Raw genomic sequence first — 26,537 nt, forward strand, 5'->3', positions numbered from 1 at the left:
CAAACTGTAAACCCATTCGTACACATGTTTTGGATTTACTGTTTTGTGGGTCATGATCTAAACGTTTTTGTAGATCTATTTTAAAGTTTGAGTATTGGATTCTTTTGGAGGATGTGGATGTAGAAGACATTATTTACACGGTATCTTTTTAATTAAAGAAATCAGCCACATAAAATTGTAATTCAGAAACTTATTGATTTAAAATTTAGGATATTTTGAATTGGCTGCTTGATATTATCACGTAACTGAGTAACTAGCATCAATTTTGAAAACTCAAACCCATTCCCAAAGTATAGCAGGTTGCTTATTGTTCTATCTAGTATAGTGTACTCTGGTTGGCATATCAAATGTGCAAAGCCGTAGGGTATTAACTTACTACTTTGAGTTTGTGGATAGTGGTAAGGATTGCCCTCAGTTGCTTTTATATATTATATACGTGTGTTATTTAATTTTCTGCCCTTTTTTCCCCTCCTCTCCTGAAGGTGGTGACTATCCTGGGTCCCAACAGCACTCACGTATCTCGTCCAAATTGCCATTCTTCCTGATTGGAGCTTAACCAGGGAGTGTCATTCAAGAGGGATGGGGAGGAGACAACAGGCGAAAGAATTGGAGCAAACCCCAAACTGAGCATTTTCTGTTGTTATTTCAGATTTCCAGCATCCGCAGTATTTTGCTATTGTCTTTTCCCAATGTTAACTCATGCACGTCACAGCAGGAGGAGCCATTGGGTAGCAATCAGGAATAGGCCAACCAAGCTGATTTTCATTCACACTACCCCAGAGTATTGCAGTCAGTAATAATAAAAGATTGAGCTGGGGCCTTTGTGGGCTGGGTAGCTCACCACCACACCACATTGTGCATTTAACCAGTTAAGGTATCAGGGAAGCGGCTTTCATTAAAGGAGAATATTGCATACCATATTTGTACAAAACCAAAATGGAAAATGTGTTAAACTTTTCTTGCAAGAATGCAATCAAAAGTCACCTGTACTATAATGACAGGGTTGCAGCAGCATACATTCAGAAAACTTTCTATGCTCAGGTTTCCAGTGATTCAAATGGGCTGAACTGGAACTGCTTGGAAACAAATTTTAAAATATTTGAAGAAAGTAATGGCCCAATAGATAAAGACAATACTCTAGTGTAACACTTTAAGCCATACAGGCCAGAATGTCCCAGATTCGATTCCTGGTCCATGCTACGTTAGCTGACCTCAACCAGAACAATAGATGTGACATTATAATTGGCCTCAGGGCCTCCAGCTGCTCACTATTCAGTGGCCTCTGCTGGAACCTGCATGTGTGGACAACTGGTGAAAACTGAATCCATCCACATTGGAATAGTCTTGTCGGCACTCACTCCCTGCGCTTACACAAGTTGAACGGCCAACTGGACAAGGTACCGGAGAGTTGATGTAGTCTATGGAACTGAACCCCAGCAACAGTTCGCACCTTCAGATGAGAAGAGTAGGGGGGGTGGTGGGGATGGGAGGAAAAGAGAGAACCCGTTTTAAGAGAAAAAAGTGAACTTAGGATCTCATCTACTTTCATGATTCATTTGGTAATGGATTGAAATGTTCAAGAATCCAATACTTTAACCTTAAATACTTGTCATTTTTTTAAAAAGGGAAGATTACTGTACAAGTTAAAAATGAACTAAACTAAAAACACATTTTGCTTTAACAGGTTACTAAATTTTCAGATTTCAGTTTAATTCTTGAAATAGATGGGTGTTAATTAGATGTCTCATGAATCTTAACAACTAAACACAGAACTGACACAGAATAAAAACAAAGGAGCTATTTCTTTCCTGATTTAGGCCACCGTATATTAGGTCGCCTGGTTATCCCAGTCAGACTGGGCCTGGTGGACGTCCTGTGTTTCCACCACAACATCCCAACTATGGCAACACTCAGGCTCCCATGATGTACCAGCCTGACCAGTACGGGTAGGTAGCTGTTGTGTGATTGGATCTGCTGTGGGACCATGGTGTTTCCTGGCAGGACTTGTAACCCAACTGCAAAAAAAAGATTGTTGTTTTGTGGTTTTCTTTTTTGGTTCTGTTTAGTTTTGTTTTGTACTAACCAGAGCTATGAGAGAATGAAAAAAAAATCTGCATGTCTCACACCTGCATGGCTTCTGGCATGGCTGCTCCTCTTCCTGCCTAATGGGGAAGTTGTAAACTGCAGTGCAGAGCTATTACATTGCAAAGACCAGGAACTGTACTACATTGCAAAATTGAAAGGCCATCTCACAACACAGTTATTCCAGTCCTATTTGTAGACCTCTATATCCAAAAACTGTGGAAAATTAAATCTGACTCTCAGACATGTCCAGCCTTCTGATACCTTCAGGCACTGGATTGAACTTTAACTGAATAGCTGTAGTTGTTACTGTATACAAAATTTTGCAGGTCTGGAAACCTCAGGTACAGTATTGAAAAAATTGTCTAGCTTATTTGCACGGCAACAACTGTAACAACTCACCTTAAAGAGTGATCCTCTGTATTGATGCTGTTTATTGGGGGCGGGTATGGGAATGCCATCATTTGTCTGCCCCCCTGTTGAGGTCTCATGGGCTAGTTTGCCCCTCTATCAGAGTGAAGACAGGATGCCTGCTTCCTGGCTTCAACCAGTATCACTCTGAGCTAGCTGCAGAATAGTCTGGAGATGTGTTCCAAGCTTTTTATTTCCCACTGTAGGAAGGGATCTGGCCTTTATTCAGCGCTTCTCCAGAGTAGCACAGCCAGGATCAATGACTGAGCAGGAATGAACCACCTGGCACCCCCTTTAAATTCAATCATATGTTTATGTTCATGAGTTCTGACGAAAGGCCATCGACCTGAAACGTTAACTCTGTTTCTCTCTCCACAGATGCTGCCTGACTTGCTGAGTATTTCCAGCATTTTCTGTTTTTATTTCAGATTTCCAGCATCTGCAGCATTTTGCTTCAGTACTATGTTTAACATGTTTTATCTTTATTTAATAGAAGAATGTTTTCATTTAAAATAGTAAGTGCTGATGAAATCATTGGGGAAACTATTTGAAAGCAGTTACTGAACCTATCGGTCTGAGAGAGTTGAATTAAACCTGCAGAGTTGGTTGTTGACTCAGGCTGTCTCAGCAATTGTGCCATTTCACTGTGTATACTCAGCCCTTTCCCTGGCACCGTCTCCCACAATGACTCCTCTCAGCTACTTTACCAGTGGAGGTCATCAGCATTCATTATTTTAAGCAAATTCCTTTTTAAAGAAAAACACACAGCACAAAAAAGTTGTTGCAATTCTTAGTAATCATTGCATTTTTACCAAGGGTACAAATGGCAAAACTTGCTCTTTAAGAAAAGTTCATACAGTACTCATTTGAAATAAATGAATTTAGATGCAGATTTGTAGCACTTCAAAATTCTTTTAACGTGTGAATCTGTTAAGTTTGTTAACCAAAAAGAGTTTGACTAACTTGCAGTCCAAAGGAATGAATTTGATCATGTAAGATGTAGCAAAATGCTAAGTTCAATACTAAGAGCTTCTTAATTATGTGTGATATGTGTTTGAAGAGCCCTGCTTAAAGTAATGGTGTGGAGATGCCGGTGTTGGACCGGGGTGGACAAATGTAAGAAGTCACACAACACCAGGTTATAGTCCAACAGTTTTATTTGAAATCACAAGCTTTCGGAGCGCTGCTCCTTCGTCAGGTGAAGTGGAGAGATGCATAAAGACACAGCTTATATAGTCAGAGAATAATGCCAGATGATTACAGGTAATCTTTCTAACTGCCATTTATCACACCTCGGCAGAGAGATAATCACAGCAATCAAAGGTGTGAATGGTGTCCAAACAGGTCAGCCAGGAAAATATTACATCAAAGAACAATGAGGTGGGGTCACAAGGGGTCAAATGTTGCAGATGCTGGGGTCTGTATGAAAAACAAAAAACAGGCAAAAAAACATTTTTTTTGCTGGAAATCACAGCAGGTCCGGCCGCATCCGTGTAGAGAGAACAAGCCAACGATGACTCGAGTCTGGGTGACCTTACGTCAGGTGGGGTTACATGTAGCGTGACATGACACATGAATCTCCATCAAAGACGGACACCTCAGCACTTCACTCCTACCGCAAGCCCACGGACAACCTCAGGATGCTCCACTTCTCCAGCTTCCACCCTAACCACATTAAAGAAGCCATCCCCTATGGACAAGCCCTGCGAATACACAGGATCTGCTCAGACGAGGAGGAACGCGATGGACACCTACAGACGCTGAAAGACGCCCTCGTAAGAACGGGAGTTCCGACGGGCCACAGCAAAAAATCGCATAGACCTCCTCAGAAGTCAAACACGGGACACAACCAACAGAGTACCCTTCGTCGTCCAGTACTTCCCCGGAGCGGAGAAACTACGCCATGTTCTTCGCAGCCTTCAACATGTCATCGATGACGACGAACACCTCGCTAAGGCCATCCCCATGCCTCCACTACTCGCCTTCAAACAGCCGCCTAACCTCAAACAAACCATCGTTCGCAGCAAATTACCCAGCTTTCAGGAGAACAGCGACCACGACACCACACAACCCTGCCACGCAACCTCTGCAAGACATGCCAGATCATCAACACAGATACCATCACCACACGTGAGGACACCATCCACCAGGTACATGGTACATACTCATGTGACTCGGCCAACGTTGTCTATCTCATACGTTGCAGGAAAGGATGCCCCGGAGCATGGTACATCGGCGAGACTATGCAGACACTGCGACAACGGATGAACGGACATCGCGCAACAATCGCCAGGCAGGAGTGTTCCCTCCCAGTCGGGGAACACTTCAGCAGTCAAGGACATTCAGCCTCCGATCTTCGGGTAAGCATTCTCCAAGGCGGCCTTCGAGACACACGACAACGCAAAATCGTAGAGCAGAAACTGATAGCCAAGTTCCGCACTCATGAGGATGGCCTCAACCGGGATCTTGGGTTCATGTCACGCTACATGTAACCCCACCTGACATAGGGTCACCCAGACTCGAGTCGTCGTTGGCTTGTTCTCTCTACACGGATGCAGCCAGACCTGTTGTGATTTCCAGCAAAAAAAATGTTTTTTTGTCTGTTTTTTGTATTTCATACAGACCCCAGCATCTGCAACATTTGACCCCTTGTGACCCCACCTCATTGTTCTTTGATGTAATGTTTTCCTGACTGACCTGTTTGGACACCATTCACACCTTTGAGTGCTGTGATTATCTCTCTGCCGAGGTGTGATAAATGGCAGTTAGAAAGATTACCTGTAATCATCTGGCATTATTCTCTGACTATATAAGCTGTGTCTTTATGCATCTCTCCACTTCACCTGACGAAGGAGCAGCGCTCTGAAAGCTTGTGATTTCAAATAAAACTGTTGGACTATAACCTGGTGTTGTGTGACTTCTTACATTTGCTTAAAGTAAGCAATACCTCATAATTGACAGACTATAATCGCTGACACATCAAGGTCTATTGTGCTGAAACAAATAAAAACAACTTCTGTGCTGTGCTAGTCTATGATTTGGTAAGTATCACAAAATGACCATTCCAAGAGCTTTGATGCCAAATATTGTAAAAATCTAGATATATACATAAGACGTTACAGCACAGACACACGCCATTCAGCACAGCAGGTCTATGCCAGTGTTTATGCTCCACACTTTTCACCACAGAGCAGTGGAACACAGCTCCTACCACCTTACTTCATCTCACTCTATCACCATATCCTTCTGTTCCTTTCTCTAGCTTCCCCTTAAATGCATCTATGCTATTTGCCTGAACCACTCCATGTAGCGGCGAGTTCCACATTCTTACCACTCTCGAGTTTCTCCTGAATTCCTTACTGGATTTATTCATGACTCATATTTATGGACCCCAGTTTTGGACTCCCCTGCAAGTGGAAACATCTTCTCTATGTTTACCCTTTCGTACCCCTTCATAATTTTAAAGATCTCTATCAGGTCACCTCTCAATCATTTTTTTTTTTTTTTTTTTTTTTTTTAGAGAAAAGAGCCCCAGCCTGTTCAGCCTTTCCTGATAGTTGTACCCTCTCAGTTCTGGTATCATCCTTGTAAATCTTTTTAGCACTTTCTCCAGTGCTTCTATATCTTTTTTGTAATATGGAGACTGTCTCTGTGGGATAGAAATTCATCTTCGGTGGTAGCGCAAAACGGGTGGTATTGCATGGGCCACCTGTTCTACTCCCCGCCTGATACTCAGTTCTATTGAGGTCAATGGAACTGAATTTCAAGCGTGACTATAACAGGCGGCCGATGCAATATCGCCCATTTAGCGCTACGACCCAAGACGATTTCTACCCCTATATCCTCATGCAGATTTTTATGATCTGTAGTCCTGAGGTGAAGCTTGTACACTGATGCAATGCACAGATTTGTGGAAAAAAGTATTAGTCCGATTAGAAAGGGCAAAAAACAGAGCTTGCATTATCTTTTACCCATGTTGTTTGAAATCTTGCCAGTAATTCCATTAGTTGTATGCAATGCTAGTATTTTGAACCTGTTTGAGTACACTTTTTGGCAAGAGAATAGTTTCCATGGTAAATATTCACGTGTTTCTGAGGTTGTTGCCATTGATTCTACTTCTAGTGCAATAAGATGGGATCTATTGAAAAGTACCTCAAAACTGTGTGGCAAGCAGTTGTGTCCCAGTACCATGATTAAATGGAGGATGAAAGAGCATATCATAGAAATCTGATTAAAGCAAAGTGCAAATGCTAGAAATCTGAAACAAGAACAAAAAATGCTGGAAATACATATCGAGTTAGTCAGTATCTGAAAGAGAAAGATGGGTTAATATTTAGGGTGAACCCGTCATCTGAACAAGCTCCAGTCACAATATTAACCTTTCTTACCCTTTTCAGATGCCGATTAATCTGTGTATTTCTTCACTTTCTGTTATTTACGATAAATCTCACCTGAGACCCACGTTTTGAATCATAAAGACCTGTGCAGAGCTGAATTCAACTGATCAGTTACTGAAATATTGTCTGGGCACGTGGGAAGGGGTTGTGTTTAACCAGTTTGAATTTATCATAGAATGGTTACAGCGCAGAAGGAGGCTATTTGGCCCATCGAGCCCGTGCCAGCTCTCTGCAAGAGCACTTCAGCTAGTCCCACTCCCCCACCCTGCAATTTTTTTTCCTTCAGGTACTTATCCAACTCCCTTTTGAAAGCCATGATTGAATCTGCCTCCACCACCCTTTCAGGCAGTGCATTCCATATCCTAACCACTCGCTGCGTAAAAAAGTTTTTCCTCGTGTCGTCTTTGGCACTTCTGCCAGTCACCTTAAATCTGTGTCCTCTGGCTCTCGACCTTTCCGCCAATGGGAACAATTTCTCTTTATCTACTCTGTCTAGACCCCTCATGATTATGATTTTGAATACCTCTATCAAATCTCCTCTCAACCTTCTCTGCTCTAAGGAGAACAACCTCAGCTTCTCTAGTCTATCCACATAACTGAAGTCCCTCATCCCTGGAACCATTCTTGTAAATCTTTTCTGCACCATCTCTAAGGCCTTCACATCCTTCCTAAAGTGTGGTGCCCAGAATTGGACACAGTACTCCAGTTGAGGCTGAGCCAGTATTTTATAAAGGTTTATCATAACTTCCTTGCTTTTGTATTCTATGGGCTCGATTTTCCAAGCCCCGAGGAGGCGGGTTTGGAGGCAGGAGTGGTGGGAAAATTGCAGAATCGGGGAGCAGGAACCCATCCCGCCTCCGTGCCAATGTCCCAGGAGGCGGGGACCCGACCTGTGCTGGGAGCTGCCTCCCCGAGGCGGGAAGGGGATTAGTGCCAATTAACTGCCTGTTAACAGGTAGTTAACAGGCAGTTTTTTGCCTAATCCCTATTTTTAGCCCTGAAGTGTGGGCTTCCCAACGGCTCCGAAGCACACCAAGTTAGCGCGACGGACCGTGGGTCTGCAGGGGTTGGAGGGGTCGAGATGTCCGTTGTGCAGGTGAGTGATGGGTGCATGTGTGCAGAGGTAAGTGTGTGAGGTAAGTGTAAAGTGTTTTAATAAGTTTTACTTACCTTTACTTTCTCCTGCAGGCTTCCTTCCTTCAGTTCTCGGGAGTCTCTCAGTTCACCGGCACAGAAAGCAGAATGGCCGCTGAACTGTCAAAAGCTGCAGCCTCTGCTTTCTGGTCTGGAGAGCTCTCTAACTGAGTCTGAGTAGAAGGACTCAAGTCAGAAGACAGATTGTCCGTGTTTGACAGCTTCACAGAGCTGTCAAACACTGATTTTTCATCTGTGAAAAGCTCTTGACAGATGAAACGTCAATCGCTGACATCACCAGTAACCATGTGTCCCTTAATTGGCCTGCTGAGCCCGCTGGGCGGGCTTAACAAGGTCAATCAAGGGAAGGTAGTGTGGGTTGGCCACAAGTCTGTGGAGGTGGGACGACAACCCAAAAAGTAGGAGTCCCGCCTCCAAAAGCTCCCCATTGACAAAATCCAGCCCTGTGCCTCTATTTATGAAGCCCAGGATCCCGTATGCTTTTTTAACCACTTTCTCAACCTGCCCTGCCACCTTCAATGATTTGTGCACATATACCCCCAGGTCTCTCTGTTCATGCACCCACTTTAGAATTGTACCCTTTAGTTTATATTGCCTCTCCTCATGGAGAGGGATTTAGTCCTTTATTGAACTACAAGTCATTCAAACTACTTCTAATTAAACCATGAAAAGTGGAACAAAGGGGCATTGATAAACCTAGTGAAAGGCAAACTTAAGACTTTTATTAGGTTTCAGCCATGGCTCAGAGGTAGCACTCACCTCTGAATCAGAAGTTTTGGGTTCAAGTCTCACTCCAGAGATTTGAGCACATAATCCAGGCTCATACTCCAGTGCAGTACTGATGGAGTGCTGCACTGTCAGAGGTGCCATCTTTCAGATGGGACGTTAAACCAAGGCCCCATCTGCTCTCTTGGGTGGATGTAAAAGATCCTACGGCATTGTTTTGAAGAAGAGCAGGGGAGTTCTCCCTGGTGTCCTGGCCAATATTAATCCCTTAACCAAGACCTAAAAACAGATTATCTGGCCATTATCACATTGCTGTTTGTGGGACCTTGCTGTGCACAAATTGGCTGCCACGTTTCCTACATTACAACAGTGACTACACTTCAAAAGTACTTCATTTGGCTGTAAAGTGTTTTGAGATGTCCTGAGATTGTGAAAGGTACTATATAAATGCAAGACTTTCTTTTTATTCTTGGAACTGACTTCTGTATCAAGTAGTAGAGACAAAAACCATGACATTGTTTAAGAAACAGTTGGGTGATGTGAGGATTGTAGGCTTGGTCTGAGTGGTTGAGCACAATTATACAAAATGGCCTTCCTCATCAATATCTAAAGGAACATGGGAAAGTATAAGACTAGAGAAGACCATTGCAATACATCTGGCCAGTCCTAAAGTTCATAAAATACTATTCTATATTCTATATTTCATATCCCATCTCTTTCACCAGAAAAACTAGCTCCCTCTTGAACTTGCTGACACAACTCCTGATCAGCCCCTACTGTCTCCATGGGAAATCTAATCCAAACATTCATCAACCTCGATGTGAAGGAATTAAATCTAAACTGTGTTTACTTTCCCTTTTCTGAGCTTAAATCCATGCCCTTGGTCACAGTTTGTAATTTTGTCAAACTATTTATTAGGGTCCTGTTTATCTATATCCCTTAGAATCTTGGAAAACTTTGTGGTCTCCCCTTCTCCACTTGTTAATATTTTCCGCTTATTTAGTCTCTCCTTGTAGCTCAGGTTGCTAATATCTAGTTTCAGTTTAGTTGCCCTTCTCTTCAGCCGCTCCAGCCAGGATGTTTCTGCCCTATTACAGTGACCAAAATTGTACATGGTACTCCAGGTGAAGGGATAATTACAAGTCCTAGCCCTTCCAGGGCTATCCCAGATCAGGCATATTCCCCAGACGTTCACCTTCAACTTAAGTTAGAGATAGCCGAATACCATAAGACGCTTAAATGGGTCTAAAGGTTCAGACTATCTCTCCCTAAAGGAAAGGAATGACTGAAGATGTTACCATCCTCCAGATAGTACTTTTAATAAGTTTAACTAGACTGTAACCTTCCGGATATTATGAGGGTCCGGAATACCCCCCAGAATTCTGCAACTCCTTACAAAAGAGTGTACAGAAATTGGGTTCGCGAGTTTATACAGAAATACTTTGAGACAATTCTAAAAATATATAGTTTTATTCAAGAGCCGATATTCAGTTAATAGCTGTTGAATCAGTCGCAACATTAACAATTCAAAATACAGATAGTTTACATTTCTTATTTCACAGAGAGCCTTATTCTCAAATCTTTACTTCGTTACATTTCTTATTTCTTACTTATTTCTAAATCCAGAACATCCACCAAAATCAATTACTTTGATTACCCGAGACTCAAAGTTAAAAACTTACAGAGCGTGCCTGTGAAGTTGAGAAATGCTTGGCCCGTTCAGCGAGTTCTGATTTTCTGTTTGAAAAGCTCTTATTTTTATACCCTTTTTGCAATGGTTTATTCTTTGAAGTTCTCTGCTGATGTCAGCTAATTGTCTTATTCATTCTCTCTATTGAATGCTTTCTATCTTGCTGTCAGTTCAACTATTGCATGCATAATTATGTCTCTACCTTTAGGTGTTTCAAAAACCATCATAAAAACAATATGACAGCTATGGTTTCTGTTTGATGCCATTCTTACAAAATTCTTTCATTGAATTCTTAATATTGGCTTTACTGGTTTTTAGCAGACGTTGAGTCTCCTTACTGCTCCAAGTTCAATACAAACACAATGTAATTGCTTGGTGTATCTATTGAAGTCATATCTTCAAAGTGTTCTTGTTGGTATCATATTTATTATATGTATGAATTAAAGACACTTTGACCAGAGTGTTTCATGCATTTCTAGCTATCTCAAACATGGCTCCAGGGTGGCCAAGGCTGGGAACTCAACATCCGGGGGTATTCAATATTCAGGAAAGATAGGCAGAAAGGAAAAGGAGGTGGGGTAGCATTGCTGGTTAAAGAGGGGATTAACACAATTGAAAGGAAGGATAGTAGCTCTGATGATGTGGAATCTGTATGGGTAGAACTGAGAAATACCATGGGGTAGAAAACGTTAGTGGGAGTGGTATATAGACCTCCAAACAGTAATGCGGAGGTCGGGGATGGCATTAAACGGGAAATTAGAGAAGCATGCAATAAGGGCACAGCAGTTATCATGGGTGACTTTAATCTACATATAGATTGGGCTAACCAAATTAGTAACAATACTGTGGAGGAGGAATTTCTGGAGTGTATATGAGATTGTTTCCTGGACCAATATGTCGAGGAACCAACTAGAGATCAGGCCATCTTAGACTGGGTATTATCTAATGAGAAAGGATTAATTAGTAATCTTGTGCGAGGCCCCTTGGGTCGGAGCGATCATAATATGATAGAATTCTTCATTAAGATGGAGAGTGAAATAGTTGACTCAGAGACTAGGCTCCTGAATTTAAATAAAGGAGACTATGATGGTATGAGGTGCGAGTTGGGTAGGATTGATTGGGGAATGTCACTCAAAGGGTTGACGGTGGATGGGCAATGGCAAACATTTAAAGATCGCATGGATCAACTACAGAATTGGTTCATCCCAGTTTGGCATAAAAATAGAACAAAAAAGGTGACTCAACCGTGGCTAACAAGGGAAATTAGGGATAGCATAAGATCCTAGGAGAGGACATATAAATTGGCCAGAAAAAGCAGTAAACCTGAGGATTGGGAGCAGCTTAGGATACAACAAAGGAGGACAAAGGGATTAATTAAGAGGGGGAAAATAGAGTACGAGAGTAAGCTTGCAGGGAACATAAAAACTGACTCAAAGCTTTTATAGATATGTGAAGAGAAAAAGATTGGTGAAGTCAAGCGTAGGTCTCTTGCAGTCAGAATCAGGGGAATTTATAATGGGGAACAAAGAAATGGCAGACCAATTAAATACATACTTTGGTTCTGTCTTCACAAAGGAGGACACAAATAACCTCCCAAAGATGTCGGGGAACACAGGGTCTAATGAAAGGGAGGAACTGATAGAAATCAGTATTTGTAGGGAAATGGTGTTAGGGAAATTGATGGGATTGAGGGCCGATAAATCCCCAGTGCCTGAAAATCTACATCCTAGGGTACTTAAGGAAGTGGCCCTAGAAATAGTAGATGTGTTGCTGGTCATCTTCCAAAATTCGATAGATTCTGGAACAGTACCCATGGATTGGCGGGTAGCTAATGTTACCCCACTGTTCAAAAAGGGTGGTAGAGAGAAAACAGGGAATTACAGACCGGTAAGCCTGACATCGGTAATGGGGAAAATGCTAGAGTCCATTGTAAAGGATGTAATAGCAGAGCACTTGGAAAAAAGTGACCGGATCGGACAAAGTCAACATGGCTTTACAAAAGGTAAATCGTGCTTGACTAATCTACTGGAATTTTTTGAGGATGTAACTGGTAAAATAGATAAGGGAGAACCAGTGGATGTGGTGTATTTGGATTTTCAAAAGGCTTTTGATAAGGTCCCGCATAAGAGATTAGCGTGTAAAATTAAGACACATGGGATTGGGGGCAAGGTATTGACTTGGATAGAGAACTGGTTGGCAGACAGAAAGCAAAGGGTTGGAATAAACGGCTCTTTTTCCGTGTGGCAGGCAGTGACTAGTGGGGTACCGCAGGGATCGGTCCTTGGACCCCAGCTATTCACAATATAAACGATCTGGACGAGGGAACTAGATGTAATATCTAAGTTTGCAGACGACACAAAGCTGGGTGGGCGTGTGTGCTGTGAGGAGGATGCTGAGAATCTTCAGTATGATTTGGATAGGTTGGGTGATTGGGCAGAAGCATGGCAGATGCAATATAACGTGGATAAATGCGAAGTTATCCACTTTGGTGTCAAAAACAGGAAGGCAGATTATTATCTAAATGGCAATAGATCAGGAGAAGGGGAAGTGCAACGAGACCTGGGCGTCCTTGTGCACCAGTCACTGAAAGTAAGCCTGCAGGTGCAGCAGGCGGTTAAGAAGGCAAATGATATATTGGCCTTCGTGGCAAGAGGGTTTGAGTACAGGAACAAGGATGTCTTGCTGCAGTTGTACAGGGCCTTGGTGAGACCACACCTTGAGTATTGTGTGCAGTTTTGGTCGCCTTATCTGAGGAAGGATGTGCTTGCCATGGAAGGAGTGCAGCGAAGATTCACCAGGCTGATACCTGGGATGGCAGGAATGACGTATGAGGAGAGATTGGGTCGATTGGGCTTGTACTCGCTGGAGTTTAGAAGAATGAGAGGGGATCTCATCGAAACTTATAAAATTCTAACGGGACTAGACAGACTAGATGCTGGAAGGATGTTACCGATGGTCGGGGAGTCCAGAACCAGGGGTCACAGTCTAAGGATAAGGGGTAAGCCATTTAGGACAGAGATGAGGAGGAATTTCTTCACCCAAGAGAGTGGTGAACCTGTGGAATTTTCTGCCAAAGAAGGCAGTAGAGGCCAATTCATTAAATATATTCAAGAAGGAGTTGGATATATTTCTTAAGGCTAAAGGGATCAAGGGATATGGAGAGAAGGCAGGAACAGTGTACTGAATTTGGATGATCAGCCATGATCTCATTGAATGGCGGAGCAGACTCGAGGGGCCAAATGGCCTACTACTCCTCCTATATTCCATGTTTCAATTGGTTGCATATTTAATCGTGTTTCCTGTCTTCCAAGTTTAACATAAAAACTATTTGACCAGCAGGTGTTTCTTTTACTTGATGTCATCTTTTCAAAGGCACATGCCTCTTTTAATGTTTGTGTTTCTGTTCAATGTGTCAGCTTATAACACCTTAAACTGGGTCTTCTCATTGTGTTGGTTGCAAACTCCAGCCCTTTCGGAAGCGCTAAACTGCCATTTCAATAGGGTAATTGTTTTAGTATATTTAACTAATTCCCATTTCAAAGCTTGTTTGGTCTTTACAACTTTGTTAAACAACTGATCTTTATCTCAGAAGCCTGTATTTCTGTTTGCAGCCTGTGTCTCCAAGGCTTTCCAGACTTTTAAACCCAGTATATCATCACAGAAATCACAGAAACCCCACAGTGCAGATAGAGGCCATTTTGGCCCATCGAGCCTGCACCGACACACATCCCACCCGATCCCCGTAACCCCTACACCAACACATATCCCACCTTATCCCCGTAACCCCACGTATTTAATCCCCCTAACACTAAGGGTCAATTTATCATAGCCAATCAACCTAACCCGCACATCTTTGGACTGTGGGAGGAAACCGGAGCACCTGGAGGAAACCCACGCAAACACGGGGAGAATGTGCAAACTCCACACAGACAGTCGCCCGAGGCCGGATTCGAACCCGGGTCCCTGGCGCTGTGAGGCAACAGTGCTAACCACTATGCCACCGTGCTGCATGTATTAATAATATCAGTATTCTGTTCATATTATGGTGTATCTTTCTGAAATATGGCGTATTCCCTCAAACAGGTTTGGCTGAACCAGTGCTATATAGAAGCTCACTGTTAACCACTATCTTCTACCTCTCTGGATAAATATCCAATAGTCTTGGATTTGAGTTTCAGTATGGTATTGCAGGGCTATTCCTTTACATTTGCATAGCATTTGAGGGTCTCCCAACTCCAGTCTCAAATGCGAGGAAGATCTTTTCTTAGCGTTAAGGAGTATATCGCAAAGTCTGCGTTGGAATGATGTGGCAAAAAATTAGGGTAATTCCTGACAGGATATATACAATCTTGAATTAATTCACAGCACAGTACAACAGTTTAGTAATTTTGCTTTTTCTAAAAGCAGTGCCTTTTCGAGTTTTATCATTTCTGTTTGGATCTTCTGCTGCTGCCGCTACCTACGCCTCTTTGTACTGCTGATTGTTTCCCTGCTGCCCAGTGATGGGCTGGGGAATTTTACTTTATTATGAAATATATTTAGAATGAGGCTCAGGTGATGAGGAAGATACTACCCTATTTCACAGAGATGTACCATTTTTTATATAGTATACTGGTTTGCAGAGATATAACACTTTTTTAATAAATTAATCTGCTCAGTTCTGTAGAGGAGTAAATTCTGTAAATACTGTGTTACAGAGGAATTACACTCCTACACTTGTTCGAAACAAAAAGTTCCCACAGTTTTAATTTTGTTACTGTGACTGTTTCTTGTTAAACTGGGTTTAGCAACGAGAGGAGGGGAATGTTCTTTCTCCGACAACAGCAGTTGCTGCCATCTATTGAGAGCTATGAAACGTTGACTTCTCTTGAATGAAGTTTGAAGTATCTAATCCAGATCACAGTGCTACAGCTGGGCAGGCATTTCTTATGTGATAATACATGGTCTGGGATTTGTTCTAAACCAATAATTCACCAGGAGTTTGGGAAGGCAATAAGATAATTAGCATAATCTCAACTCATGATTTCTTACTGCCTTGCAACATGCCACAGACTTTTTAAATATTCGTTCATGGGATGTAGGTGTCGCTGGCAAGGTGGAGAACCGCCCTCTTGAACTGCTGCAGTCCATGTGGTAAAGGTACTCCCACAGCGCTGTTATGTAGGGTGTTCCAGTATTTTGACTCAGCGAAAATGAAGGAATGGCAATTTATTTTCAAGTCAGGGTGGTGTGTGATTTGGAGGGGAACTTTCAGATGGTGTTCCCATGCACCTGCTGCCCTTGTCCGTCTAGGTGGTCGCGGGTTTGGGAGGTGCTGTCGAAGAAGCTTTTGCGAGTTGCTGCAGTGCATCTTGTAGATGGCACACACTGCAGACACGGTACGCCAGTGGTGGAGGGAGTGAATGTTTAAGGTGGTGGATGGGGTGCCAATCAAGCAGGCTGCTTTGCCCTGGATGGTGTCGAGTTTCTTGAGTGTTGTTGGAGCTGCACTCATCCAGGAAAATGGAGAGCATTCCATCACACTCCTTGTACCTTGTAAATGGTGGAATGCGTTTGGCGAGTCAGGAGGTGAGTCGCATGCCACAGAATTATTTTTTTTAATGTAATTATGGGATGTGGGCATCGCTGGCAAGGCCAGATTTATTGCCCATCCCTAATTGCCCTCGAGAAGGTGGTGGTGAGCCGCCGCCTTGAACCGCTGCAGTCCGTGTGGTGAAGGTACTCCCACAGTGCTGTGAGGGAGGAAGTTCCAGGGTTTTGACCCAGCGACGATGAAGGATTGGTGATATACTTCTAAGTCAGGATGGTGTGTGACTTGGAGCTGGTGGTGTTCCCATGCGCCTGCTGCCCTTGTCCTTCTAGGTGGAAGAGGTTTGGGAGGTGCTGCTGAAGAAGCCTTGGCAAGCTGTTGCAGTGCATCTTGTAGATGGTACACACTGCAGCCACGGTACGCTGGTGGTGGAGCGAATGTTTAAGGTAGTGGATGGGGTGCCAATCAAGCAGGCTGCTTTGTCCTGGATGGTGTCGAGCTTCTTGAGTGTTGTTGGAGCTGCACTTATCCAGGCAAGTGGTGGGTATTCCATCACACTCCTGACTTGTGCCTTGTAGATGGTGGAAAGGCTTTGAGGAGTCAGGAGGTGAGACATTTGTTGCAGAATACCTAGCCTCTGACCTGTTCTTGTTGCCACAGTATTTATGTGGCTGGTCCAGTTAAGTTTCTGGTCAACGGTGACCCCTAGGATGTTGATGGTTGGGGATTCGGCGATGGTAATACCGTTGAATGTCAAGGGGAGGTGGTTAGACTCTTGCTTGTTGGAGATAGTCATTGCCTGGCACTTCTGTGGCGCGAATGTTAGCTGCCACTTATCAGCCAAAGCCTGAACATCGTCCAGGTGTTGTTGCATGCGGGCGTGGACTGCTTCATTATCTGAGGAGTTGTGAATGGCGCTGAATACTGCAGTCATCAGCGAACATCCCCATTTCTGACCTTATGTTGGAGGGAAGGTCATTGATGAAGCAGCTGAAGATGGTTGGGCCTAGGACACTGCCCTGAGGAACTCCTGCCGCGATATCCTGGGGCTGTGATGATTGACCTTCAACCACCACAACTATCTTCCTTTGTGCAGGGCATGACTCCAGCCAGTGGAGCGTTTTCCCCCCCGATTCCCATTGACTTCAGTTTTACTAGGGCTCCTTGATGCCATACTCGGTCAAATGCTGCCTTGATATCAAGGGCAGTCACTCTCACCTCATCGCTGGAATTTAGCTCTTTGTCCATGTTTGGACCAAGGCTGTAATGAGATTGGGAGCCGAGTGGTCTTGACAGAACCCAAACTGAGCATCCATAAGCTGGTTATTGGTGAGTAAGTGCCGCTTGATAGCACTTTCGATGACCCCTTCCGTCACTTTGCTGATGATTGAGAGTAGACTGATGGGGCGGTAGTTGGCTGGGTTGGATTTGTCCTGCTTTTTGTGGACAGGACATACCTGGGCAGCTTTCCATATTGTCGGATAGATACCAATGTTGTAGCTGTACTGGAACAGCTTGGCTAGTTCTGGAGCACAACTGTTCAGCACGATAGCCGGGATGTGTCGCGGCCCATAGCCTTTGCTGTATTCAGTGCGCTCAGCCATTTCTTGATATCACGTGGAGTGAAGCGAATTGGCTGAAGACTGGCTTCTGTGATGGCGGGGACCTCAGGAGTAGGCCGATATGGATCATCCACTCGGCACTTCTGGCTGAAGATGGTTGCAAACGCTTCAGCCTTGTCTTTTGCACTCACGTGCTGGGCTCCACCATCATTGAGGATGGGGATATTCATGGAGCCTCCTTCTCTAGATTGTGGTGGAATACAATTCTGCTGCTGCTGATGGCCCACAGTGCCTCATGGATGCCCAGTTTTGAGCTGCTAGATCTGTTCTTAATCCCATTTAGCACGGTGGTAGTGCCGCACAACACGATGGAGGGTGTCCTCGGTGTGAAGACGGGACTTCGTCTCCACAATAACTGTGCGGTGGTCACTGCTAACAATGTTGTCATGGACAGATGCATCTGCGACGGGTAGATTGGTGAGGACGAGGTCAAGTAGGTTTTTCCCTCATGTTGGTTCTCTCACCACCTGTCGCAGGCCCAGACTGGCAGTTATGTCCTTCAGGACTCAGCCAGCTCGGTCAGTAGTGGTGCTACCGAGCCACTCATGGTGATGGACATTGAAGTCCCCCACCCAGAGTACATTCTGTGCCCTTGCTACTCTCAGTGCTTTTTCCAAGTGATGTTCAACATGATTGATGAGCTGAGAGAGGGCAGGATTACCACCTTGCCCATGCTTGACCTGAAGCCATGAGACTTCATGGGGTCCGGAGTCAATGTTGAGGACTCCCAGGGCCACTCCTTCCTGATTGTACCGCCACCCCTGGTGGGTCTGCCCTGCTGATGGAACAGGACATACCCAGGGATGGTGATGGAGGAGTTTGGGACATTGGCTGAAATGTATGATTCTGTGAGACAGGCTGTTGCTTGACTCATCTGTGGGACAGCTCAACCCCAATTTTGGTACAAGCCCCTAGATGGTAGTGAGGAGGACTTTGCAGGGTCGACTGGGCTGCATGTGCCGTTGCCGTGTCCGTAGCCAGTGCCGAGGTCGATGCTGGTGGTCCGTCCAGTTTCATTCTTTTTCGTAGCGGTTTTTTACAACTGAGGCCATTTCAGAGGGCAGTTAAGAGTCAGCCACATTACCGTAGGTCTGGAATCACATACATAGACCAAGTAAGGATGGCAGATTTCCTTCCCTAAAGGATATTAGTGGACCAGATGGGATTTTACGACAATCCGATAGTTTCATGTTTACCATTACTGATGCTAGTAATTATTCCAGATTTTTATTTAATTAACTGAATTTAAATTCCCCAGCTGCCGTGGTGGGATTTGAACTCACGTTTCTGGGTCATTAGTCCAGGCCTCTGGATGACTAGCCCAATGATATTACCACTACTCCACCATTCCCTTAGAATACCCAGCCTCTGACCTGCTGTTGTAGTCACAGATTTTTGTGGCTGGTCCAGTTAAGTTTCTGGTCAATGGTGAACCCCAAGATGTTGATGGTGGGGGATTCGATGATGGTAATGGCATTGAATGTCAAGGGGAGGTGGTTAGACTTTCTCTTGTTGGAGATAGTCATTGCCTGGCACTTGTGTGGCGCAAATGTTATTGGTCACTTCAGCCCAAGCCTGAATGTCATCCAGGTCTTGCTGCAGGCGGACATAGACTGCTTCATTATTTGAGGAGTTGCAAATGTAACTGAACACTGAGCACTCATCTGCGAACATCCCCAGTTCTGACTTTATGATGGATGGAAGGTCATTGCTGAAGCAGTTGAAGATGGTTGGGCCAGGACACTGCCCTGAGGAACTCCTGCAGCAATATCCTGGGGCTGAGATGATTGGCCTCCAACAACCACAACCATTTTCCTTTGTGCTAGGTATGACTCCAACCAGTAGAGAGTTTTCCCCTTGATTCCCATTGACTTCAGTTTTACTTGGGCTCCTTGATGCCACACGTGGTCAAATGCTGCCTTGATGTCAAGGGCAGTCACTCTCACTTCACCCCTGGATTTCAGCTCTTTTGTCCATGTTTGGAGCAAGGCTGTAATGAGGTCTAGAGCTGAGTGGTCCAGGCGGAACCCAAACTGAGCATCGGTGGGCAGGTTATTGGTGAGTAAGTACCGCTTGATAGCACTGTCGACAACACCTTTTATCACTTTGCTGATGATTGAGAGTATGCTGATGGGCGATAATTGGCCAGATTGGATTTGTCCTTGCTTTTTGTGGACAGGACATACCTGGGGAATTTTCCACATTGTCGGGTAGATGCCAGTGTTGTAGCTGTAAGGGAAAAGCTAGGCTAGAGGTGCGGCTAGTTCTGGAGCACAAGTCTTCAGCACAACAGCCAGGATGTTGTCGGGGCCCATAGCCTTTGCTGTATCCAGTTCGTTAACCGTTTCTTGATATCACGTGGAGTGAATTGAATTGGCTGAAGACTGGCTTCTTATCTGTTATTGTTTTGTCTTTGATCTTCTGATCTGTTGCTTTTTTTTGTTAGTGGCATGTTAAGGAAGGATGTGAAAACTGATTCTTATGATAGAATCGTAATTAGATTAGAAATAGTGTCAAGATTTATTTTCCTGCTTTGACCAGCCAGTTTCCTCCAGCTATATCGGAAAACTGAAGCCATCATTTTTGTCCCCACCAATAACTCCCAAATCCCTCCCTGGCCACTGTCTCAGGCTAAATCAAACTGAGCTGAGTTTCTGACCTCCTATCCTCTCCATCACTAAGACCTGACAGAATTACAGTTAAAATTACTCTGCCATAGAGAAAAATAGAGAGTAAATACAGGACCCTCTCCCCAACTGAAGTTGCAATATACACTAACATCTCTGCAATTGCAGAGCAGCTTGCTGTCCTTTATTAGCCTTGAACTTTACTGGCAAGAACATTAGCGGGTTGGTTTCCAGAAACTGGGAGAATCGAGCTTTAAAAAATTATTTGACTTTTGGCACCTCCATATTGAAATTAATTTCATGAGTAATTATAAATCTTGCAACGTAAGGAACAATACTCTATTACATAATTGATGATTATGCTGCCCTGTGGTGGATGGTGGGACCCTAACCACCCTATACGGGAGATGTTGTGGTGTCATCCACCATCTATTCTAACATAAGAAATAAGAGCAGGAGTAGGCCATACGGCCCCTCGAGCCTGCCCTGCCATTCAATAAGATCATGGCTGATTATCGACCTCAACTCCACTTTCCCGCCCGATCTCCATATCCCTTGATTCCCCTAGAGTCCAAAAATCTATCTATCTCAGCCTTGAATATACTCAAAGACTCAGTATTCACAACCCTCTGAGCAAAGAAATTCCTCCTCATCTCAGTCTTAAATGGCCTACCCCTTATCCTGAGACTATGCCCCCTAGTTCTGGACACTCCAGCCAGGGGAAACAACATCTCAGCATCTACTCGGCCAATCCTCTTCAGAATCTTGTATGTTTCAATGAGATCACCTCTCATTCTTCTAAACTCCAGAGTGTATAGGCCCATTCTACACAATCTCTCAGCGTAGGACAGCCCTCTCATCCCAGGAATCAATCTAGTGAACTTTAGTTGCACCGCCTCCAAGGCAAATATATCCTTAGATAAGGAGGCCAAAACTGTGCACAGTGCTCCAGGTGTGGTCTCACCAAGGCCATGTACAATTGTAGCAAGACTTCCTTACTCTTATACTCCGACCTTCTTGCAATAAAGGCCAACATGCCATTTGCCTTCCTTATTGCTTGCTGTATCTGCATGCTAGCTTTCTGTGTTTCTTGCACGAGGACACCCAGATTTCTCTGAACACAACATTTGAAAGTTTCTCACCATTTAAAAAGTATTCTGTTTTTCTATTCTTCCTACCAAAGTGAATAACCTCACATTTCCCTACATTATACTCCATCTGCCAACTTACCGCCCACTCACTCAGTCTATCTATATCCCTTTGTAGACTCTTTGGGGGGAAAATTTGGTTGGTTAGCGCCTCCCGTTAGCACCTTAAGAGGGCGCTAATGGGAGGCAAAGCAAATAGCGCCCGGGCGTGGCGATGTCTGCGCCGCTCGCGAAATTGACCAGACATTTTGCGGCGGCGCTAAACACTACCACCCCGATCTCCTGCGCCTGCAGATCTTGACGTCAGTTGAGCATGCAACATCCTTGTGGCGCCCCGGACCGTATATTGAATGGTGCCCCCCCTCCTTCCCGCCTGGCGCAAGCAACGACAGGGAGACTGGAACGTTTCCCAGTCAGTGAGGGGCTGGGGGGCTCTATTTAAAGGTGGCCTCTTCCTGGCTTTTTCTGTGTTAGACATTTTTGCACCACTCATTCTGACAGAGAGAGAGATTCTGAGAGAGAGAAGTAGAGACTTCTGCATAGAGTCAACGCTGTGTGAAGTAGTTTTGGCTACTGAGCATCACTTTGCAGGTAATTTTGGATTTGACTTTCATTACTTCGATTACCAAGAGACTATGGGGGCTGCACTGATTCGGGGCGTAGTCCTGCACCTGCAGAACCGGAGGCAACAGAGTCGCAGAGAGAGTGGCAATCATGGCCAGACGGAGGAGGGCCAACAGGCCTCGGTACAGGACACCTTACCCTCCCAGAGTATTTCGGCAACAATTCTCCTACATTAATTTGTCTGAGGAGCAGTGTTTGCGAAGGCTGCGCTTCAGCAAGGAGGTGGTCACTGAGCTCTGCCACCTGCTGCAGCCAGATCTGCAGCCTCTACTGAGGATCAGGATGTCTCTGTCGGTGGCAGTGAAGGTCACAGTGGCTCTGAACTTTTTTGCCACCGGCTCCTTTCAAGCAGCTACTGGGGACATCGCCAGTATCTCCCAGTTCGCGATCCATTGCTGTTATCTGTCAGGTCACAAATGCCCTCTATAAAAGGAGACGCCAGTACATCTCTTTCCCGATGACTTGGGCCAAACAGCATGAACGCGCATTGGGCTTTGCGAGGATAGCGGGCTTCCCCATGGTGCATGGCGCCATTGACTGCACGCATGTGGCATTGCGGGCACCGCATGAGAATGCAGAGGTTTTCCGAAACCGCAAGGGGTTCCGCTCCTTAAATGTCCAGTTGGTCTGTGACCACAGACAGCTGATACTCGCAGTCAATGCTCACTGTCCTGGCAGCAGCCACGATGCTTTCATCCTGTGCCAGACCTTTTCCAGGCACCGCATCAGCCAAGTGGTTGGCTCCTCGGGGACAAGGGTGATCCACTGTGCACCTGGCTGATGACACCGCTCTGTAACCCCAACACCCCTGCTGAGCTGCGGTACAACGAGAGCCATCTCGCCACCAGGAACATCGTTGAGCAGACGATCAGCGTGCTCAAGCAATGGATCCGCTGTCTGGACCACTCAGGAGGAGCCCTGCAGTACTCGCCTGAGCGAGTCTCCCTCTTCATAGTTGTGTGCTGCATGCTGCATAACCTGGCAATCCTCAATACCTAGTCAATGCCACCAGGCCTTGGAGCACCACCGGAGGAGGAGGAGGATGATCAGCAGCAGCACCAAGGCGGGAGGGCGGCCCACAATGTTGAAACTGCAAGGGCCGTCTGTCAACGGCTGATAACAAGCCGCTTCTCGGCCCCTACTGAGGAAATGGCTTCTGGCATGGACAACAACATGAATTAAACCAACCCGCAGCCCCTAAGCTGGCCAAGGCAGCAATGATTCCAATGGCCAAACCTCGACATTTTGAATCCCAAAACTTTTTTATTTTACAAACTCTGTGTGTGTCATTTCTTCATGACAAACTAATAGAAACAAACACAAAAAATCATTCATTAACATAACTGGTTCTCACAACCTGGGGATAATGTCCAAAACACTAAACAAAAATTTGAACACGAATCTTGGCCTTTAATAAAAAATTGATCAACATTTCATCACACCTCCTACTCTCCTTTTTGCCCTTCGAGGGTGATCTTCCCTTGCGCACTTCCCCCCTTCCCACCCTACCGCTCCTCCGTAATGGGGCCCCAGTGGCTGCAGCAAGGCTGGTGGAAGGCTGCTGATTGTCAGAACCTGAGACTGCAGATGCCCTTGAAGGACAGCCTCGACCAGCTCTGGGCCTGGCTGCAGACTGCACCAACTCTGCATGGGCGGCAGCAGTCTGGGCTACAGGCGGTGGCAAGTGCAATGGGGAAGTGACAGTGGTGGCAGCAGGAATGCTGTCATCTTGAGAGAGGACAGCAACTCCCTGCTCGACCGACACACTGGCACTCCCACGGGGCAGCACTTCAGCATCCGGAGCAATCTGCTGGAGCACAGATTGCTGGCCTGCTGTGAGAGCCCCGGGGAAATGTGTCCGAACCAGCGACAATGGCAGCAGTCAGTGCTTGCGTGGCCTCAATCTAAGTCTGCATGAGAGCAGTCTGAGATGGGATCACGGCAGCCAGTGACTGAATTGCAGCACTAAGCTTTAGCGTGGCATCCGCCTGTGCTACAGCGAAGTGCTCCACACTCCTTGCCAGTGCACCAATGTATTCGGGCACCCTTCCCACTGCACCCATGAGCTGAGTGTGCATGTCCACTGCCTGGGTGTTCATTTCAGTGATGAGCCGCTCCTCCTCTGCGTCCAGTGCAGCAGGACTCGCTGGCCTACTCGCCCTCCGGGGAGAAGGCTCCCGAGCTTCCCTAGCCACATCGCGTTGCTGCAGCCTGCTGGGTCCTGGAGCTTCACCCTCATCACACCCCCTCCCCCCTGCTCTCCTCCAGGGAAGACCTGTTCCCAGTGTGAGCATGGGCTTCCTCGGGAGAGGGTGGTGCTGATGCTCCGGCTTCCTCTTCCTCCTCGCCTGCAGCTTTGCTCCCACTGGCAGCTTCAAGGCCCGTCTCCTCAGCTGGCGAATCACCATCTGAAAGCAGGGAGGTACAAGAGTGGCTTTAGCGTGAGGACAGGGGGGCAGTAAGGGAGGAAGGAGTGCAGCGATTTAGTAAGTTGGATTGAAAGTGTCAAAGGCTAGTGTTGTGAGGGACAAGTGGAATGAGAGAGGAGAAAAAGGTAATGACTTTACCATTGCTGTCCCGAACGGGGTCGGCCTCTCCAGGGGCGACGGGACCGATCACCTGGCTTGCCACAATCCTGTGGACGTGCGCCTCAAGATCGCTGAGGGGTTGCAGCTGAGGCTGCCCTCCACCCATCCATTGCTGCTGTCTCCTGTTATGAGATAGCTTGGCCTGCAAGAAAAAGGACAGCATCTGAGTAAATATACAGCCATGGTCTTGCCTGATGTGCCTCCCATAGTTGAATAGCCCTTACTGTATGCAAAGTGTGGAATGTGCGTGTGTGTTTGATGAAAGGGCCATAGGTGTTGGATGAGTGTTGGGCATTGGGGCTTTTAAGACCCTCTGGCGATAGTGAAGTTGAAATGGAGGGATGGAGAGGTATTGAAAAAAAGCCACTCACCCTGACGACCCGAGTGAGGTCGTTGAACTTTTTTCTACATTGTATATGGGTCCTGGTCACCATGCTCCTGGAGGAGACGTGCTGAGCCACCTGCCTCCACACTCTTCTGTCGTCGCGCGGCAAAGGCCTCCTGCCACTCTCAGGGAAGAGTATAGATCTTCTGCGCTCCACCGTGCCAACCAGAGCCTCCAAGGCCCGCTCGCTGAATCGTTGAGCTCGTTCTCTCACTCTCCATAGTCCTTGGCTGGAAAATGTAGTCACAGGTCTCTCCAGGCCGAGGTTCAAGGCTCCAATGAGCTGGGTGTGGCTGGAGAGCAAGATCGACCCTCCCCTTTAAGAACTGTCCAGCGCCAGTGTGTCTGTGTTCCATTGCTAACTGACATCACCTGCGCCCGCGCTCTGAGTTAGCGCCTCGCTCCTCGGCTTTTGCACCTTAAGACAGGTGTGCAGCGCCTGATTTAGCACTCCAATCACCTCCAGGGGCGATAAAAGCCAAGTTTGCAGTCGGAGGCGATAATTTGCGCCCGGCTGATAATCGCGCCCCAAACGTTGCAATACTTAATTTCTCCCCCTTTGTGTTCTCCTCACAGCTTACTGTCCCACCTAGCTTTGTATCATCAGAAAACTTGGATACATTACACTCGGTCCCTTCATCTAGGTCATTAATATAGATTGTTAATAGCTGAGGCCCCAGCACTGATCCTTGCGGCACCCCACTAATTACAGCCTGCCAACCTGAAAAAGATCCGTTTATCCCTACTCTCTCTCTTCTGTCCATTAACCAATCCTCTATCCATGCTACTATATTACCCCCAACCCCATGAGCCCTAATCTTGTGTAATAATCTTTTATGTGGCACCTTATCGAATGTCTTTTGGAAATCCAAATATACTACATCCACTGGTTCCCCTTTATCCTGCTAGTTACATCCTCAAAAAACTCTAATAAATTTGTCAAACATGATTTCCCTTTCATAAAACCATGTTGAGTCTGCCTAATCATTTTATGATTTTCTAAGTGATGTATGATCTTTGAGTGGTACTGTTGGGCTCAGGCTCTCCTCTATGGTAGTGATTAACCGGAACCAATATCCTCGCACGAGGTTTGCTAGTGCTGTTGGGGAGGGTTTAAACTAATTTGGCAGGGCGGTGGGCACCAGGATGTAACATTAGGCTACGGACCAAGAGCTGGCAAGTGGGATACGGCTGGATAGCTCTTTGTCGACCGGCACGGACACGATGGGCCGAATCGCCGCCTTCTGTGCTGTAAATTTCTATGATTAGAAAGGGGAAATACAGTGCTCAAAGGATTGGGAGAGACAGAGAGCACTAAAGTAAGAAATAGTAAAGAATTAGGTGGGGTCAAACTAAGAGAGAATACAGGATGTCTAAGATGAGTTTACAGTGTATGTATGTGAACGCACGAAGCGCAGTAAACAAGGTAAGTGAGCTACAGGCTCAAATAGCCACATGGGAATATGATGTGGCAATAACTGAGACCTGGCTCAGAAAAGGGCAGGAGTGGGTATTAAATATTCCTGGTTACAAAGTGTTCAGGAAAGATAGG

The 26,537-nt window shown here is 45.6% G+C and overlaps 1 protein-coding gene across 13 annotated transcripts in view; it reads left to right on the top strand.

The window, feature by feature from the left end:
- LOC147121275 (AT-rich interactive domain-containing protein 1B-like) overlaps positions 1-26,537 on the top strand; it is a 673,710-nt gene that overhangs the window by 501,310 nt on the left and 145,863 nt on the right. For 8 of the 13 annotated variants that reach the window (XM_085981504.1, XM_085981501.1, XM_085981503.1 and 5 more), the window contains one exon: positions 1,818-1,946. The exons of the other annotated variants lie outside the window; for them this stretch is intronic. In XM_085981504.1, coding sequence (XP_085837630.1) covers positions 1,818-1,946 — 129 coding nt within the window. The remainder of the gene's footprint in view (positions 1-1,817; positions 1,947-26,537) is intronic. 13 annotated transcript variants of the gene reach the window in all.

The sequence above is a fragment of the Somniosus microcephalus genome, chromosome 3 (assembly GCF_052327205.1).
Source record: "Somniosus microcephalus isolate GS21.2 chromosome 3, FLI_Smic_1.0, whole genome shotgun sequence".
Classification (NCBI taxonomy): Eukaryota; Metazoa; Chordata; class Chondrichthyes; order Squaliformes; family Somniosidae; genus Somniosus; species Somniosus microcephalus.